The sequence below is a fragment of the Anabrus simplex genome, chromosome X (genome assembly GCF_040414725.1).
Source record: "Anabrus simplex isolate iqAnaSimp1 chromosome X, ASM4041472v1, whole genome shotgun sequence".
In the NCBI taxonomy this organism is placed as follows: domain Eukaryota; kingdom Metazoa; phylum Arthropoda; class Insecta; order Orthoptera; family Tettigoniidae; genus Anabrus; species Anabrus simplex.
In genome coordinates, this window is record NC_090279.1 from 165,819,613 (window position 1) to 165,840,439 (window position 20,827).

Here is a 20,827-nt window from a genome sequence, read left to right on the forward strand (position 1 = left end):
ATATAGGCCTAAACGTTCTCAAAGGTACTGATAGACCCCCCCCTCTCTCTCTCTCTCTACCTATCTATGTTAATTTGAGGTAGAAAAATAAAGTTGACCACCTCTGTGCTGTAGTGGTTAGCGTGATTAGCTGCCACCCCCAGAGGCCCGGGTTCGGTTCCCGGCTCTGCCACGAAATTTGAAAAGTGGTGCGTGGGCTGGAAAGGGGTCCACTCAGCCTCGGGATATCAAATGAGTAGATGAGGGTTCGATTACCACTTCAGCCATCCTCGAAGTTGTTTTCCATGGTTTCCCCAATTCTCCTCCAGGCAAATGCCGGGATGGTACCTAACTTAAGGCCACGGCCTCTTCCTTTCCTCTTCCTTGTCTATCCCTTCTAATCTTTCCATTCCCCCACAAGGCCCCTGTTTAGGACAGCAGGTGAGGCTGCATGTTGGGCAAGGTATTGGTCCTCCTACCCAGTTGTATGCCACGACCCAGAGTCTCACGCTCCAGGACACTGCCCTTGAGGCGGAATGAGGTGGGATCTCTCGTTGAGTCCGAGGGAAACACCAACCCTGGAGGATAAACAGATTAAAAAGAAAGAAAGAAAGAAAGAAAGAAAGAAAGAAAGAAAGAAAGAAAGAAAGAAAGAAAATAATGTTCACTGAAACCTTGTTTTCTTAACATGGAACAGTCTAGAGAGAAACTGGTTGACAACTGCGTGAAATGTATTTGGTTTATCGCCATCTGTTGATACGAATGGTTACCTGTGATTGGCTTGTTTCCACTACAGCAGTAATTACCTTGATTATCGCTACAATGCAGCGCAGACACGTCCAGTCCGGATGTTACAATCTGTCCGGCTGTGATCATTGCGTGAATTGTTTACGACATTCTGTTTCTACCAGCGACTGGTAAAATGCTCGTTGGGATCGAAACAAAGAAGTGATATGTGTTATCACTCCTCTTCATCTCCGTTCCGTGTTATTAACTTATGAACACTCGCGGTAAATGAGCTGCTCTTGGTATTGTGTCAAGCGGGAGTAATTTAGAGTCACTAATTAAGCGACTCGTAGAGTCATTAAGGGGCTTAATATATTGCTAACAAACCCACTCAGCCAGGTAATGAGTGTTCAGCAATGCGCCCCACGATCATAAAGTGTTTTTATGTACAATTATTGAAATGTATATTTCCTACGAAGAAATTAGCTGCATAGTACGAGTCGGGCACCTGTAAACTTCTTCTTCTTCTTCTTCTTTATCTGTTTACCCTCAAGGGTAGCTTTTTCCCTCGGAATCAGCGAGGGATCCCACCTCTACCGCCTCAAGGGCAGTGTCCTGGAGCTTCTGGGCCAGGCGGCCTCACCCGCTATGTTGCGGGGGGATGCGAAGATTGGAAGGGATAGACAAGGATGAGGGAAGGAAGCGGCCGTGGCCTTAACTTAGGTACCATCGCAGCATTTGCCTGGAGGAGAAGTGGGAAACCACGGAAAACCACTTCCAGGATGGGAATCGAACCCACCTCTACTCAGTTTACATCCCGATGCTGAGTGGACCCCGTTTCAGCCCTCGTATCACTTTTCAAATTTCGTGGCAGAGTCAGCAATCGAACCCGGGTCTCCGGGGGTAGCAGCTAATCACACTAACTACTACACAGAGGTGGACCCTGTGAACTTGCATCCGGGAAATAGTTGGCTTGAATCTTCACTTTCTGTAGATCTGAAGATTGTTTTCAGTGGTTTCCCCCTTTCAAATTCGAACGAGGTCAACGGTCGCTACTCTCACAAGGGGAACTCGCCAAGTGTAACAACCGGATTTCTCAGACTCTGTGGTGAGTGAAACAGGGGTCGAAATAAGCGAACACATGTTTCGGCTTATCCGTAGGCACTCGACCGATTCCGAGAAAACAGGGCGAGTTAGCCGTGCGGTTAGGGGGCGCGCAACTGTGAGCTTGCATCCGGGAGATAATGGGTTCGAACCCTACTCTCGGCAGCCCTGAAGATCATTTCCAGCGGTTTCCCATTTTCACACCAGGAAAAGGCTGGGGCTGTACTTTCAACGGCTGCTTCCTTCCCATCCCTAACCCTTTCCTATCCTATCGCCGCAATAAGAAATATCTGTGTCGGTGCAACGTAAAGCAAAATTGAAAAAAGAAAAAAGTTTCCAAGAAGATGAGGGTCTAATTTTCCGACCTGCTTTACGTTCCTATTAGCGCGCAATACGTTCAGCCGATGCGGTGGTTCAGTGGTGTTCCCGGCGGATTCTCACTTTTGTGCCCCATATTCAAAACCCGATGAATTTGTTTTTCTAATGTCTTTTTCATTTATTTACCTTTCTCCATTAACGGTTACTACACGAATGGTTTTGTTCAATTATTTCAAAATAGTTCGCCTCTCTGGTGTAGTGGTTATTATGATTAGCTGTCACCCCCTAAGGCCCGGGTTCAATTCCCGGCTCTGCCACGAAATTTGAAAAACCGGGCGAGTTGGCGTGCGGTTAGAGGCGCGCGGCTGTGAGCTTGCATCCGGGAGATAGTGGGTTCGAGTCCCGCTATCAGCAGCCTTGAATATGGTTTTCCGTGGTTTCCCATTTTCACACCAGACTAATGGTGGGGCTGTACCTTATCTACCACTGACCTTCGGAAGAAGCGCAAAAATACTAGGTGCAATATCCGGAGAAACATGTGGAGTTATTCGTTCAACTAGACCACAGTCAGCAAGATCAGAAAACTTCTCTTTTTATCAATCCGAGGTGGTGTTCAAGTTATGAAAGAAACTATTTTTATTAAATCAAAATGTTGTGTGGTATAAAGCATTTCCCTAGAAATATCACTCTTCAAAATTTCCGATAGAAGTGATGACATCAATTGGAAACAAAAAAATTCTTGGTAAAACACCTGTTTAAGTGCGGCCAGTATCCAGTATTCGGGAGATAGTAGGTTCGAACCCCACTGTCGGCAGCCCTGAAAATGGTTTTCCGTGGTTTCCCATTTTCACACCAGGCAAATACTGGGGCTGTACCTTAATTAAGGCCACGGCCGCTTCCTTCCCACTCCTTGCCATTTCCTGTCCCATCGTCGCCGTAAGACCTATCAATGTCCGCTGTGTCTTTTACCATCAGCTCCTCATTTGGACTAACGAAGCTGAGCGAACCGCATTCCAGTCTTCGCTCAGAATTAACATCCTTTATCTTGTAGCTTTCGATTCCCGATATTGCCAGAAATTTAGGATTGGCCGGAGGGCTGGTATGTGGTTACAAAGATGCAGCCCTCCTCCTTCTCTCCTGAAAAGAGCTCCACCATCACCTCGGATTTTTGGATAAGAGGCAAGCACGCTAACCCTTTCCACCACGGAGCAGGCATGTAAAGGGATCAAATTCAGAATTACTTGCTCACCTGGACCAGCTGTAGTCGTACCACCGAAGCACTCTTCTCTTCATCCCACCAGGCACTTTGTGGTGCCTCATGTACGTCTTAGCACCATCCAGGAGACGTTCAAACTCCAGACGATTGGCGTTTCGATTCGTTATCACGTTACCCACCTGACCTGCACAGAAGACATCTTCAGTTAATCACAAGAACAAAATTACATTTTCAAAATAAGATACTGTAATAAAGAATTCACTTTAAGGGAAAGAGATACATCTTTACGGACCAAAAACTACTTTTTCAACTTTTCTTTATAGAATATCCAATCCTCCTTAATCTGATGAAAAAATCTCCACTGCTTTAAAGGTTACATTTTTGAATATTTAAATAATGTAAGTCAGTTGCTACATCCTATTCTGTCATTATATTGGTTGCGCATTTTCCATATTCACCTTTTCACATCTATTTTTCATAATAAAAAAAACAGGTGAAAGTGTGAAATTACATGAACTGTTTCATGGTATCATTCTTTGGACTATTTTACTTCACACAAGCGAGTGAACTTGAGAATAGACTACATGTGGTTTAACAGGAATACCCACCCGCTAACCGAAGGATCGACATCCTAAATAGACTTTCCGGATCAGAGTGCATACACTGCAAGTGAGCCTTTCAAATGTCATCAAAAGAATATCACTGACATATTGACAGATAGCTACTGAACTGTCTTGCAGATCAATCTGTTCATCGAAGATCTACCCCTCCCCCTTTCCAATTCCTCTAGCGAACTAGCAAAAGTAAGTGGCGAATATACATTGTCTGGCTCCATCGCGATCTTTGGTAGAAGGAGCCCAGAGTTCGAATCGCTGGCGGGTCGGGTATTTAACCTTCATTGATTAATCTCGATGGCTCAGGGCTGAATGTGTGTGCACTCCTCAGCGTTAGAATTCATTATAGATAAGCTCCATCCTCACAATTGCGCAGGACGCCTATGGGCGTCAACTCGGAAGACCACACACTATCATTATTAATATTATGATTATCATAATTCAGAAAAAATTGAAGATATTTGCACGAAATTGAATTCATGCTGTGCATTTTACTCATATAAATAACCTGCCCAAGGTTATTTTCTATGACACGAATAATATAAGTTTTAAAAATATTAACAGTGCAAGAAGTTCATGTGAAAGGAATTGAGAAACGTAGTATTTTTCTGAAGGAATATCTCAGGGGTTCTAGAGTAGGTATGTTATTGATGTGTTTTGAATTTGATTTTGGAAACAGAATCGTGTAAATATGAAATGGATTTTATTTATAGAGCAATGCCAATTTTTCTGTAAAAAATATTATGCTAAGGCGTTATCAAATTCTTAATATTATTTTGTGAATTTATGTTAAATGTGCAAAATTATGTTCGAATAGTACAAAGGGCGTACTATATTGTTTTATACTTTATTTTCTTTCTACCCAAATGAAGTACATTACACATCAATTGTAACGTCCACCTTCTCAAAATAATCACCTTGTAACTGTATGCACTTTTGCCATCTATGTGTCAGTCTCTCCAGACGTTCCTGAAACCATTCTTTCGGATTGCTGCGTCCCATGCCTTGACAGCTGTGTCCAGTTCTGCAAAATCCGAAGAACAGCGACGACGCAGAGCTTTCTTCATGTTCCCTAGCATGTGATAATTACTTAGTGCAAAGTCGGGAGAGTATGGTGGACGTGGCAGCACCGATAATCCCATTTGATCAATGGCGGCGATGGTCTCTCGGCTAGTGTGGGGCCGGGCATTGTCATGTTGCAGAAGCACACCTTTAGCCCATTTTCCTGGCCGTTTAGTTTGAATGGCTCGATATAAGCGATTCAGGGTTGCCATGTATGCTGCACTGTTAATCGTGGCCCCAAATTCGATCCAGTCAATGAGGATGCTCTTTGTGTCCCAGAACACTGTCGCTATTCACTTGACAATTGATGGCACTGTTCGACATTTCTTTGGCGGTGGACTTCCCCTATGCTGCCATTGCGTCGATTGTTGTTTCGCTTGTGGCTCATGGTAATGGAGCCATATCTCATCATCCGACACAAGCTTAGCCATGAAGTCGGCTGGATATTGATCATGGCGTTGCAAAATTTCTCTGCACACGTCTACACGCCTCTGCTTTTCGTCTGCAGACAAGAGTCTACGCACCCACGTGGATGACACCTTCCCCAACTGTAAGCGGCCGTGTACGATCCGCTGCAGGGTGTTTCGGCTGCCTTCCGTTAATGTGATGCATTTGTTTCCTGGGATGGCCCGTTCGACCCAGGCGATGTTGGCTGGTGTTGACACTGTCACATTCCTTCCAGAACTGGTTCCCGTGTTCACCGATGTGCGCTCTGTTTTCCAACCTTCCACCCAGTTGTAAACTGTTTTCCGTGACGGCGCATGTTCTCCACAGACTGTCACCAAGCGAGGATGAGTTTCTGCTGTGGTCACGCCTTCTTTCCATAGGAACCAAGTCGTATAGCGCTGTCCCTGACAGTTGCTTTCCATGTTGTCTGCTCCTACGCTGACAGTGTTATTATGTAATGGCTATGACGAGTGCATTCCTTGGCTCCTGTGCGTGTGCTGCTACCAAACGGTGGAACAAGACACTAGTTACGCGTCACTACTTTCAAAAATGAAATGTGAACCATACCCAGAAGTACAAAAAATAAAGTGCAAAACAATATAGTACGCTTCTCGTACTTTCCTTCCGTGAAGTATGAGTCCAGGCAATTATTTATTTGTGCATACAAATTATTTGTTCCCAGAATTGTAACATTACGTCCACTAGCGTTTTTGTAAAATTCAGTATCCCTGTGGTTACATACAGTACGTGTGCTGATGTTCTTATGAATATAATTGTACCGCTTGAAGTTAGAATTTGGGTTCAATATATACAGATACCAGGTGGGGACAGAATTCCGTTCGTATCGTATCGCCATTTAGAACATCTGGAAGGTACGCATACCCACTTAAAGGAGCGGACGAACAAGTTGCCGGTTTTACTCCTAGCCATTCCAGTGCAAGGACACCTGTGTTGTCGCTAATGTAGAGCGGGTTGTGGCCTCTTCAGGCTGAACATTCCTTCCGTGTGGATTACGATGTGAACGGACTTGTGTCCCCACAATATACCTATATAGTTGTTGAGCTATGAAGACTTGAATTTAAGATGACGAAACGTGCTCCTACACTATGACAAACTGCCTTGCGAAAACTGAACTATATGAAAATTATTTGAACATCAAAACAAGAAAGACGTTGCAAACAATACCTGAAGCATTCTTCAAATTGTTTTCGTAGCTTGTTACATTTCACACACTGATCCCAGTGCAACAATCAATGATTCATAACTCTATTGATCTCAACCGGTCTTGAGATTGATTACGTCGCAATTGCGGAGATAGATAAAAAATGAACGGACTTACGTATTCAATAGTTTGTAATCACACTGATAGGTTGCACAAAGGTACACAGGAACTTGGCACAGCGCGAATTCCAAAATGATGAACTTTCGGAATAAGTGATCACTGGAGGAGGTTTGTTTAGTGATCGGTTGCCTGCGATCAACAACACAGAACCTATCAACACTCACAGGAAAATTGTGGTGCGGTGAATTTGCAGAAGTTCAATCGATTGTGGAAGATGAAGAACAAAGTAACTTTCGATCAACTTCAGACACATTCGTTAATACCATTGATGAAGTGGTACGGGAGAACAGGGATAAAATGCTGTATCACTTGGAGGTGCTCAACGAACCAGCAACCACTCTCTATTGCTGAGGAAAGGAAACACTCATTTTATGCTGTGCGAAATATTTGAATAACTTTGGTGATTATGTCTAAAGAAAACATAATGATTTCGAAACAGAACTATGTTCTTATCTTTATTTTAAAATTACCCTCATATTATTATTTTTCAGAAAAGCAAATTTGTATGGCGGAATAGAGTAGGATTTAATCATGTTTAAACAATTCCTTTCGGATGACGAGGGGAGACCGCATTTTTTGAATGGGTTCTATCAGACGATGGATCTCACACTGCAAGAATGAGGTATTACCCGTGTGGTAATCGTCCTGTAAATCCACAGGAAAAACTACATTTCCATAAAAATGGTTAGCAAAACTGTCAGTGTGTATGCATTTTTAGAACCCCTAATTCTTATGCAAATTTCCTCACGAGACCACTGGGCGGGCTAGAAGACCTTTGCAATCGCAATATAACACCCTAAAGCAAAGGCAGGCATAACTCGGCACAATGAGCAGCGCTTCAGCTCAGGCAAGTAAAGGAGCAGAGTACAGCCTAGCAGCTGCTTGCACGGCTCTCAGTTACAATCAGTGAAGGGGCGCGTTCCTAAACAGATTTACACTTTTAATAGTTTAATTGTGCCTTATGTCTCGTTCTATTCAGTGGATTAGGTTATAGTAAGGAAGCGAAGTAAGTTATTTTGTATACAAACGCCTTCTGCTAAATAAATACGTTAGTTATATTGATTTCATTAGGTTATGCGTAGGAAGCAACACTAATTGAGGCGCTACGATGCAAAACTTGCCAAATGTATAATTTATATTTTTGAGAGGAGTTAGAAAAATGTATAGCGGAATAACCGTTAATATTATATTTGTTTTACCTTTTTTTATTTTTGTACTACTGTCTTCTTCTTCTTCTTGTTCTTGCGTTAGGGCCGACTAGGGACCACGTTCCAATTTCAATTCGTCATCCTTTGTTGTTGTTCCTTCCTTTTCTTCAAAATTCCTTCATTTTTTTTTACTATGTTTCTTTTTTCTTTCTTCAGATCACTTTGTGCCGGTTTTCTTTGTCTCCCTCCCTTGGAATCCTTCCATATTTAAAACTTTCTTCGTGAAAATTTCTCTTTCCATTACTTCTTCTTCTCTGATATTGTTTCTTTCGTTTTTGTTTTATGAGATTAGTTGTAATTTAATTTTGATTTTACACTAGGCAGATTTTGCTACGGAGTTCATACAAATCATATATAAAGTAATCTTTAAATACCGGTTTGGTTTTAATATTATTTAAATTTATTACGACAATGATAATTGCATAATGAACTGTACTTCACAACTGTTTGCAAGCTGTTTAAGTCCAACTATGTGTTATGCACTATGGATCACTCTAAACAAACCGTGTACTAATATCAGAACCCCCCTCTGAATCACGTGGTTCGCCAGCAGCATCTGGGAGTTCATCTTGTAAATTGCAGTTGCTTGGTCGTATGAGAAAAAAAGATTTATTGAAGTGACCTACAACTGCTTCTGTCAGTTAGTTGCATTTAAAACCCTTAGCTTTGGTTTTGTGGCTTGGGTGGCTTTGTGCTGTACCTACATAAAAAATGCGAACGTAATTAATATTTAAAACGATGTGAACTATCAGGCTCCTGACAAAGAAAAAACAAGAGATATTATCCATATCTCTGTCTGATGGCGACGCCTCGTTTCCTTTGTCCAGGGTTTTGGACTCTATTCCTGGAGTCTTTGGGACTTATAGACAGTAGTCTTTATGTCCCTCCATAATTTAACAATCTCGCGCTAATGTGCTACGCAATACTGTCTTTAAAATGTCCATAATAATGCAGCTAATATATTGATTGGAGGTATTGAACCAAGGATGTAATTACGGAAAAAATTATGTAAATCAGTTAATTTGTAAATGCATTAAGCAGGTTTCTCAGTGGAGGCTCATATTGAACAGCCGTTTAACATGGCTAAATAAATTAGATTGACACAGACGTTCACGTAATTCAGTAGCTTATGTTCCGGACTTCCAGACACCAGTAATAACCCAAATTGTCCAAAAATTATTTAAGAAGGTTTTGATCTGGAGCCCCTCAATTATTTTGGCATATGATAACTAAATACTCCTTTGACTGCTACCAGTACATTTTAGATGCTCTGTTTTATTCTTAATTCATCCTCGGCATTAAAATTCTTAGGTTTCTCTTATGTCTTCTCTTTCTTGTTAGTATAGTGTATGTTTATGAAATGGTAAAAGTATTATTGTACTCTTTTAGATGTTTGGTTCTTATTCTTATATCCTCAGTATGAGAATGTATCTTACGCTTTTTATGTATTCTTTTTGTTACATTGTGTATATTAATTGATACACTTAAGTTAAAGTGGCAGTTAGGTACAGCCAAAGGGACCTCTGATCCTAGTTTTAATGAACTTTAAATAAATATATTTCTATTTCTATAATTTATCAACCTCGCGCTAATGTGCTCCGCAATACTGTATTTAATGTCCATAGTAATGTAGTTAATATTTTGATTGTAGACCTTCAAAAAATCTTGACAGATGGTTCCTAATTTGTAAATACATTAAGGAGGATTTGATACAGATTTTCGTTGCTTGCCTTGCGCGTTAAGCAGGATTTTCACCGGAGCCTCATATTCAAGAGCGGTGTAACATGGCTAATTAAATTAGATTGACACAGACGTTCACGTAATACATTAGCTAATATTCCGGAATTAGTAATAATCTAAATTGGCCAAAAATTAATTGAGAAGATTTTGGTCCGTAGCCCTTCAAATATTTTGACATATAACTAAATATTCCTTTGACTGCTACCTGTATTCATAGAAATACTGCACATCAACATAAAAACTTGTTTAAGAATACAGCATAAACAATGAACGACAAACGAACTGCACGATTGCAATGCGTAAACATAGTATACTCTGCCAGGTACATTGCTGTGGCTTTGCATGCACCTTCACTCCGCATTACGTCATCTAGTCTTTACAGCACGAACTATTAGAAGTGAGCTGCTCTCGGCTCTTCTCTCGCTCATGAGCGGGGCTCTATCATTGCCCATATTTGATTTAAAGGGCACGATATTAATGCGTGAATATCCACTTTCTGTCTATCTGCAAGATCTAGGACTTAGCACAGCCAATATTTAGTTGCCTGGAGAAGTTGATTATTTCGGAATGGGTGGATATACAGTATTTTTAGTCGCCACAGAGGAAGTTTGGATACCGTTGTGGTCTCTCTTGATCCTGCGGACACGTTATGCTTTATAAAGAGTTAACCTACTAATCTCTACATAATCGTGACACAAGGTGTGGTGGTTATGTTCTGGTCTAGCTGTGGGGAACCGCTCGGTGTAGCGACGTGGAGTGCAGTGTTTATTTTAAAAGGTATTACTCGAATTCAACAAAAAAGTTGTTCCTCAAACATTCATTTATCATGGGTAATCGTTGGTGCCGTTGTTTCATTTAAGGCTTGTAGCATTGCGAATATCAGCACCGTATACTTTCTGAATGTACGGTATTTACTCTTTTGCTGATAAAATGCTGGAACTAATCCTTAGGAAACGGGTATATATACGCTAAAAATATTGAAAATTATATTTTCTTATGTAGTAAGTATTTAGTTTTAGTATTACACAATTATGGAAGCCTCCGTAGCTCGGGCAGCAGCGCGCCGGCCTCTCATCGCTGGGTTCCGTGGTTCAAATCCCGGTCACTCCATGAGAGATTTGTGCTGGATAAAGCGGAGATAGGACAGGTTTTTCTCCGGGTACTCCGGTTTTTCCCGTCATCTTTCATGCCAGTGACACTCTCCAATAACATTTCATCTGTCAGTCATTAACTATTGCCGCAGGGGAGTGAGACAACAGGCTTCAGCAGCCGGCACAGTTCCTATCCTCGCCGCTAGATGGTAGCTTCATTCATTCCATTCCTGACCTGGTCGAATGACTGGAAACAGGCTATGAATTTTCATTAAACGATGTTAAGTATGTGTTGTGTAAAAATCTCCCATCAGTTATATGGAGTCAGTGGTGGGAAAAAATTGCTAGCACGTCGAAACATAGTAATTAAACAACAGTATAAAGATGAGATCGGCAAATTTGCAACAGTAGTATAATGGGAGAGTTCGAGCGCCTCCTCCTCCTCCCGCCGCCTCCTCCGCCGCCGCCTCCGCCTCCGCCGCCCGCGGGAAATTTGAATTTTGGCGCGAGATTTGAATTTGTAAACAAAGCCACGTGCTTTTTGACAGCTGTCATCGACAACAACGCAACGCTAACCTCACTGCTGCCATCTTGACGGGCCTAAACCTCACTAGTGCCAACTTAACCTAACTAGCATGAGGTAAACAAAGCCACGTGTTTTTTGACAGCCACGTGCTTTTTGACAGACAACAACGCATCGCTAACCTCAGTACTGCCATCTTGACGGGCCTAAACCTCAGTAGTGCCAACTTAACCTCACTAGCATGAGGTAAACAAAGCCACGTGCTTTTTGACAGCCACGTGCTTTTTGACAGATTTGTAAACAAAGCCACGTGCTTTTTGACAGACAACAACACATCGCTAACCTCAGTACTGCCATCTTGACGGGCCTAAACCTTAGTGGTACCAACTTAACCTAACTAGCATGAGGTAAACAAAGCCACGTGCTTTTTGACAGCCACGTGCTTTTTGACAGCTACCATCCGCCATCTTTAAACTACAGAGCGCTGTGCTGCTCTCTTGCGTCACCTGTCATCGGCAGTGCTGCTATCTTGGCGGGCCTAAACCTTAGTGCTACCAACTTAACCTCACTAGCTCGAGATAAACAAATCCACGTGCTTTTTGACAGCCACGTGCTTTTTTTTGACAGCTGTCATCAGCCATCTTTGAGCACCGTGCTGCCCTCATGCGGGGCAATTTCGTCAGCTGTCATCCGCCATCTTTAATCCAGAGAGAACAGTGCTGCACTCTATGTGGTGGCGGCAATTTGAAAAATTCTATGTGCTCTTGTTGGGAAACAAAGCCACGTGCAGCTGTCATCGGCCATCTTTGAGCGCTGTGCTGCGGGCAATTTCGTCAGCTGTCATCCGCCATCTTTAATCCAGAGAGAACAGTGCTGCACTCTATGTGGTGGCGGCAATTTGAAAAATTCTATGTGCTCTTGTTGGGAAACAAAGCCACGTGCAGCTGTCATTCGCCATCTTTGAGCGCTGTGCTGCGGGCAATTTCGTCGGCTGTTATCCGCCATCTTTGAGAACAGTGCTGCACTCTATGTGGTGGCGGTAAATTCCACGTGCTTTACAAACCTATGCGCTTTTCTGACAGCTGTCATCCGCCATCTTTGAGAACAGTGCTGCACTCTATGTGGCGGTAGCAAATTCCACGTGCTCTACAAAGCCACATGCTCTTTTGACAGCTGTCACCCGCCATCTTTGAGCACTATGCTGCGGGGAATTTCGTTAGCCGTCATCCACCATCTTTAATGAACAGAGCACCGTGCTGCCCTCATGCGGGGCAATTTCGTTAGCTGTCATCCGCCATCTTTTAATGAACAGAGCACCATGCTGCTCTCTGTAGTAGCGAGTAATTTGAAAAGTTCTGTTAGCTGTCATCCGCCATCTTTAATCACCGTGCTGCCCCGGTGACGGCAAATTCCACGTGCTCTTGTTTGGAAACAAAGCCATGTGCAGCTGTCATCCACCATCTTTAATCACCGTGCTGCCCGGTGACGGCAAAATCCACGTGCTCTTGTTTGGAAACAAAGCTATGTGCAGCTGTCATCCGCCATATTTAATCACCGTGCTGCCCTCTATGTGGTGGCGGTTAATTCTATGTGCTTTACAAACCTATATGCTTTTCTGACAGCTGTCATCCGCCATCTTTAAGCTGTAAATCCCCGATTCTCGTGTTAGAAGTTGTAAAACAGATTCTTAATCCGAGTTGTCAGGAAGGGTAACCGGTCGAAACAATAGTGTATGACGTGAGAGGCTAGATACTGCCAGTTATGCATCAGGAAGGGCGACTAGTCTTAAAACAAATTCTTGTGATTTAAAAATCTTAGTTTTGCGTCAGGAAGGGCATCCGGCCGTAAAACAATAGTTCGTGATTTAAAATCTAAGAAGTGCATCCAGCTGTAAATCCCCGATTCCCCGTGTTAGACGTTGTAAAACAGATTCTTAATCCGAGTTGCCAGGAAGGGGCAACCGGTTGAAAACTATAGTGTATGAGGTTAGATACTGCTAGTTTTGCATCAGGAAGGACAACTCAACAAATTCATGCGATTTAAACACATTTTTATTCCCAAGAGAATCGAACCCGAGACTACCGGGTGAGAGGCATGCATACTGTAGGCTATAGATTTGTTCTACAGTCCTTGAAGCATCGGCACAGTCATTCTGAGCGAGTTGTGTGGAATGCGTGTGTTAGCTGAAATTGTACACGTATCTTCCGGCTCGACCTTGAACGAGGACACTGCGTGCTTGTAACTCGCGAACGTCTTCTTAGCTGAGTCCCATGTAAGCTCTTAAAACACAGTACTAATTAAGGTTGTAAAATATTCTGAAATAGTACTCCTCTGTGGTGTAGTGGTTAGCTGCTACCCTCGGAGGTCCGAGTTCGATTCCTGGCTCTGCCACGGAATGTGTAGCATTTAGCCTATGTAAGTTCCTAACGTAAAATATCATGATTGTACGGAGAGGTTAAAACACACACAGTGCCTACTCCTATCGAAAGAACCTGCACGGTACCGGCATGTAGGCTTCTCCTGGTGAAGGAGCCTGCACATAGTTTAACGCCCCCATCAACAGCCCTTACTTAATGCTGGCTTTCTTGCACACCCCGCCTCACACCATAGTTTTACGACCGGCTGCCCTTCCCGACTAGGATTTTAAATCGCAGTATACGTGATAAATTTGTTGTAGCGGGTTTTATAACTAGATATCCCGGTACCGACACATAGCCTACTCCCGCTGAAGAAGCCTGCACAAGGCTTATTGCCTCCATCCGACAAATGAATCACCGTCAAGTCTTGTACTCAAAAAATCATTTTCGAAGGAGTCTGCACAAGGTTTAACGTCCCCATCAACAGCCCTTACTTAATGCTGGCTTTCTTGCACACCCGCCTCACACCATAGTTTTACGACCGGCTGCCCTTCCTGACTAGGATTTTAAATCGCAGTATACGTGATAAATTTGTTGTAGCGGGTTTTATAACTAGATATCCCGGTACCGACACATAGCCTACTCCCGCTGAAGAAGCCTGCACAAGGCTTATTGCCTCCATCCGACAAATGAATCACTGTCAAGTCTTGTACTCAAAAAATCATTTTCGAAGGAGTCTGCACAAGGTTTAACGTCCTCACACCATAGTTTTATACGACCGGTTGCCCCTCCTGACTAGGATTTTAAATCGATATCCCGACATAGCCTACTCCTACCGAAGAAGCCAGCTTAACACCTCCATCCGACAAATGAGTCACCCTCAAACACTCTTCAATCATTCTCGCTACTTCGGAAGATAGCGGGTTCGAACTGGAAGCCGTAAATGTTAGGCGAGGGACCTGTGCGATCGTCATAACATGATCTAGCTAGATGCCCTTCCCAACGGTATAAGTTGCCAGGATTTGAATCGCGTACCCCGACTAGAAGAAGCCTGCACATAGCTTAACGCCTCCATCCGACGAATGAATCACCCTCAACACTCTTCAATCATTCTCGCTACTTCGGAAGATAGCGGGTTCGAACTGGAAGCCGTAAATGCTAGGCGAGGGGCCTGCGCGATCGTCATTACATGATCTAGCTTTAGCTCGATACCTACAGGTAAGGAATACCGCGGATGTACCCTCGAGAAGTCGAGGATCACACGCTAACTTTCCAAGGCTCGAACTCTTAAATTCTGACACCTCGGCATCAACAGGAGGTTCGAATACGTCAGCCTGCAGGTGGGTGCTCTTGTTGCATTCGTTCCGACTGTACCGCAGTTGTCAGCTCAGCGATTTTTCCACATCCGCTTGGTAACAAGCAGAATATTTAGCCGCTGCAGTCTGCGCGAAGTGCTTACAGTTCTCTGTATGCGTTTATTACGTACACACACATCTCCCGTCTGCTGTGAATATTATTCTTCAGCCTTTATCTTAAGGTAAGGTAGAACTGTTAGTTACTTTTTTTATTTGCAAAGCAACTTCTACGCTAGACATCTACATTCATATATGTTTATTCTTTTTAGGTACTGTTCGAAAGTACACAATTTTATTCATCCGAGTAACAGTCTGCAGCACGTGCATTTTTTTTAAAGGTATGTTTTCGAACTTTGAGTTGTAAAGATAATTAGGTTAGATGATGCATCCTACACTACATTCATATATGTTTCTTCTTTTTTTTAGGTACGACCAGAATATTATCATTCGAGTTTCAGGCTTGAACGCACGCATTTTATTCATCCGAGTAACAGTTTGCAGCGCGAAGATTTTAATGTATGTCTGACTTCTATTCGTTGAAACTTGGTTTCTTCTAAAACATCGTAACTTTAGTCTATTGATAAATAGTTGTTCTCTTTAATCCTCACGCGGGGTACGTACATAGCTATGTCCGCCCTCAACAGGCTGAAACTTGGTTTCTTCTAAAACATCATAACTTTAAGCAATTGATAAATAGTTGTTCTCTTCAACCCGCGTACTATGGACGTGGTATAATTTCAAACACGTACACATAGCTATGTCTGACCTCAACGGGTTGAAACTTGGTTTCTTCTAAAACATCATAACTTTAGTCTATTGATAAATAGTTGTTCTCTTTAATCCTCACGCTATAGACGGGGTATAATTTCAAACAGGCACACATGGCTATGTCTGACCTCAACGGGTTGAAACTTGGTTTCTTCTAAAACATTGTAACTTTAAGCTATTCATAAACAGTTGTTCTCTTCAACCTGCATACTATAGACGAGGAATAATTTCAAACACGCGCACATAGCTATGTCTGCCCTCAACAGGTTGAAACTTGGTTTCTTCTAAAACATCATAACTTTAAGCAGTTGATAAATAGTTGTTCTCTTCAACCCGCATACTATAGACGTGGTATAATTTCAAACACGCGCACACATAGCTGTGTCTGCCCTCAACAGGCTGAAACTTGGTTTCTTCTAAAACATCGTAACTTTAGTCTATTGATAAATAGTTGTTCTCTTTAATCCTCACGCTATAGACGGGGTATAATTTCAAACAGGCACACATGGCTATGTCTGACCTCAACGGGTTGAAACTTGGTTTCTTCTAAAACATTGTAACTTTAAGCTATTCATAAACAGTTGTTCTCTTCAACCTGCATACTATAGACGAGGAATAATTTCAAACACGCGCACATAGCTATGTCTGCCCTCAACAGGTTGAAACTTGGTTTCTTCTAAAACATCATAACTTTAAGCAATTGATAAATAGTTGTTCTCTTCAACCCGCATACTATAGACGTGGTATAATTTCAAACACGCGCACACATAGCTGTGTCTGCCCTCAACAGGCTGAAACTTGGTTTCTTCTAAAACATCGTAACTTTAGAGTATTGATAAATAGTTGTTCTCTTCAACCCGCATACTGTAGACGTGGTATAATTTCAAACACGCGCACATAGCTATGTCTGCCCTCAACAGGCTGAAAATTGGTTTCTTCTAAAACATCGTAACTTTAGTCTATTGATAAATAGTTGTTCTCTTTAATCCTCACGCGGGGTACGTACATAGCTATGTCTACCCTCAACGGGCTGAAACTTGGTTTCTTCCGTAACTTTAGAGTATTGATAAATAGTTGTTCTCTTCAATCCTCATACTATAGACGTGGTATAATTTCAAACACGTATACATAGCCATGTCTAGTCTCAACGGGCTGAAACTTGGTTTCTTCCGAACATCGTAACTTTAGTTGTTCTCTTCAATCCTCATGCTATAGGCCTAACTCACAGCCATGTCCAACCTCTATACGCTGAAACTTGGTTTCTTCCGTAACTTTCACCTAATCTCTATCGGTCGTTCTCTTTTCAGATGTTCCCCTGCTGCGAGGAATGTAATGTAACGTTTGCAAGGCGTGATAACTTCATGCGCCATATGAAATCAAAACACCCTAGCATAACATCTGCTTTATGTAAAGTTTGTAGTGTGTATTTCGCTAACGTAGAGTGATATGAGGATCACTTAGCAGAGGTACATCAAATATCTACTCGCCCTCAGGTAGTAGTAGGGAAAAAGCGTGCAGCTACTGATGTAGCTGTAGAAAGTACTAGTAGTAAAAAACCTAGAAAAAATCATGAACAGATGTCCCCCTGCTGCGAGGAATGTAATGTAACGTTTTCAAGGCGTGATAACTTCATGCGTCATATGAAATCAAAACTCCCTAGCATAACATCTGCTTTATGTAAAGTTTGTAGTGTGTATTTCGCTAACGTAGAGCGATATGAGGACCACTTAGCAGAGGTACATCAAATATCTACTTGCCCTCAGGTAGTAGTAGGGAAAAAGCGTGCAGCTACTGATGTAGCTGTAGAAAGTACTAGTAGTAAAAAACCTAGAAAAAATCATGAACTTCAAACTATTCACTGCGAGCACTGTAACACTGATGTACCATCTTCGCATTTTCAGGGGCACTTACGGAGTAATGCGCATAAAAATAATGCGTGTAGAAGTGGTAGTAACGCAAACATCGAGGAAATTAATACAGCATTTAAAAGTAGGATTGCTAGTTACCGAATTCGCACCAGTCAAAAGTTTCAGAGCACTTCAAACTTTTTAAATTGCGTTCAACCGGATGTACAACAGCTTCTTGCTAAATCTTTGTCCAATCATAGTTTATTTAATTTTGAACTTTTCGCCTTGTACATTAAAAGCACGGATGAATCCGAAATAACGGACATTAAATCATTTAATACGAAGAATTTTATCATAAGTCAGTCGACTAATTTTGGTGATGTACTTAGGGATGTCTCTAACATTATTGCAACTAAGAGCGAGGAATTTCAGGAAAAGGAATCAGGGTGGGCTTTAGTTGAAATAATGTATCTAGAAGTTAACATCAATAAGTACAATCCCATACGAGGTTCATCGTACATTGAGCTGCCGACATGGATTCAGCGAAAAGAAGCTGTTGTAAACATCCAAAACAATGACGAAGCATATTTTGCATGGGCGGTGATGTCAGCTTTAAATCCTGTGAAACGGAATGTAGCGAATAGAACATCATCGTATCCACACTATTCAACGCAGCTAAATTTCGATAGTATAGAATTTCCTGTACAGATAAAGGATATTAAGCACTTTGAGGAACTAAATAACATTAGTATTAATGTATATGGTGTAGAGAAAAAGTCTGTAGTAGGTCCTCTGTATTATACATGTCATAAGAAGAGTACTCACGTTAATTTACTCTATATTGAAAACAGTGAGAATAGCCACTTTTGCTGGATTAAAAATCTGAGTAGACTTGTTGGCAGTCAGTTGTCAAAACGTAATGGTAAAAAGTGGCTATGTGATGGATGCTTGCAGTATTTTAAAACTGAAGATCAGTTAACGAAGCACTCCAAGAATGACTGCAATCATGTACGTACAGAGATACCTACTACAGGTAATAATGTTTTAAAATTTACAAATTTTCACAAGCAGCTGTGGGTACCGTTCGTGATTTATGCAGACTTTGAAGCCATCCTCACGCCATGCAACACATGCTCACCTAATCCTGACAACTCTTTCACTAATACTACGCACATGCATGTCCCGTATAGCTTCGCGTATTACATCAAGTGTAGTTACGATAGTACGCTTAACAAGTTAGAGCTGTATCGAGGACATGATGCTGCTAAAGTATTTTTAGAAAGACTTGAAAGTGATGCAGTTCGTCTCGGTCGTATTCTGAATAGTAATATTCCTATGAAGCCACTCACCGAAATTCAGTTAAATGATCATGAACGTGCTACAAAGTGTAGCATTTGTGATGGGGAATTTTCCGGAAATGACCCTAAAGTTTTTGATCATGATCATTTAACTGGTTTCTACAGATGTGCCGCTCATTATAGCTGTAATCTTAAGTATAGAGTTCCTAAATTCATCCCTGTAATTTTTCATAACTTATCTGGTTACGACTCTCATTTCATCATTTCACAATTTGGAGCTTCAGATGAAAAAGTAGATATAATCCCTCAGAATAAAGAGCGGTACATTGCGTTTGCAAAGTCTGTAAAAGTAGATGCTGAGCATTCTATAAAACTGAGATTCCTTGACTCGTTTCGCTTTATGGCGAGTAGCCTCGATAAACTTTCTAGTCATTTACAGCCTGAACAGTTTACAGAAATTCGACGCGTTTTCCCTGAAGAAGCGCAGTTTAATTTACTTCGGCGTAAGGGTGTTTTTTGTTATGAATATCTCGACTGCTTAGACCGCCTCGAAGAACGTGCCTTACCATCGAAACAATCCTTTTACAGCTCGCTGAATTCAGCAGATATTAGTGATGATGACTATTTACATGCGCAACATATCTGGGAGCAGTTCCACATTCAAACGCTGGGTGAATACTCTGATTTATATTTAAAGACAGATGTACTTTTGTTAGCTGATGTTTTTGAAAATTTTCGCTGTGTTTGCATGAACACCTACAGCCTTGACCCATGTCAGTATTTTACTGCACCTGGGTTAAGTTGGGACGCGATGTTAAAATACACGCGTGTGAATTTGGAACTGCTGTCCGATATCGATATGGTGCACTTTATAAAAGCATCCATTCGAGGCGGTCTGAGTCAGTGCAGCGGCCGGTATTCGAGTGCTAATAATAAGTACATGCCGAGTTTCGATTCCAGTCAGGAATCTCGGTATATCGTTTACCTCGATGCTAATAATCAGTATGGGTGGGCGATGAGTCAGCATCTACCGGTGAGTGGTTTCCGCTGGCTGACGCAGTGCAAAATTGATGCTTTACAGCTACACGCCCTAGGTGATGAAGCTGATAAAGGTTATTTCCTCGAAGTTGACTTACAGTATCCTAAAGAGTTACACACTTCTCATAATGACCTACCGTTCTGCCCTGAAAATATGAAGTCCCCGTACATTGCATCAACGACGAAAATGCTCATTGCTAATTTATGCGATAAATCTAAGTATATCATTCATTACCGAAATTTAAAACAGTGTTTGCAGCATGGTTTGAAGTTATCCAAAATTCATCGCGTACTAGAATTTAATCAATCACCGTGGCTAAAGCCATATATCGATCTGAACAATAATTTAAGAACGAATGCGGTTAACGAGTTTGAAAAAGATTTCTACAAGCTCATGAATAACAGTGTGTTTGGTAAGACTATGGAGAATGTTGACAAACGCGTTGATGTAAAATTGATTACAAACTGGGATAATATTAAGAAAAGGTATGGTGCTAACTATTTAATAAGTAAACCAAATTTCCACAGCTGCACCATCATACATGAGAATTTAGTTATTATACAGATGAATCGTGTCAAGGTTAAGTATGACAAACCTACCTACGTCGGCTTCACAGTACTTGAATTGGCTAAAACACTCATGTATGAATTCCATTACGATTATATGATGAAGAAGTACGCGCATAATGCGCAATTGCTCTACACAGATACCGATTCGTTTATTTATCAAATCAAAACTGATGACTATTACAATGATATAAAGCCTGACTTGGGTAGGTTTGATACGAGTAACT

At 41.7% G+C, this 20,827-nt stretch overlaps 1 protein-coding gene across 1 annotated transcript in view; it reads right to left on the reverse strand.

The window, feature by feature from the left end:
• LOC136886748 (uncharacterized) overlaps window positions 1-20,827 on the reverse strand; it is a 595,319-nt gene that overhangs the window by 69,682 nt on the left and 504,810 nt on the right. The window contains exon 10 of the mRNA XM_068230940.1: window positions 3,377-3,527. Within this exon, the coding sequence (XP_068087041.1) occupies window positions 3,377-3,527 (151 nt within the window). The remainder of the gene's footprint in view (window positions 1-3,376; window positions 3,528-20,827) is intronic.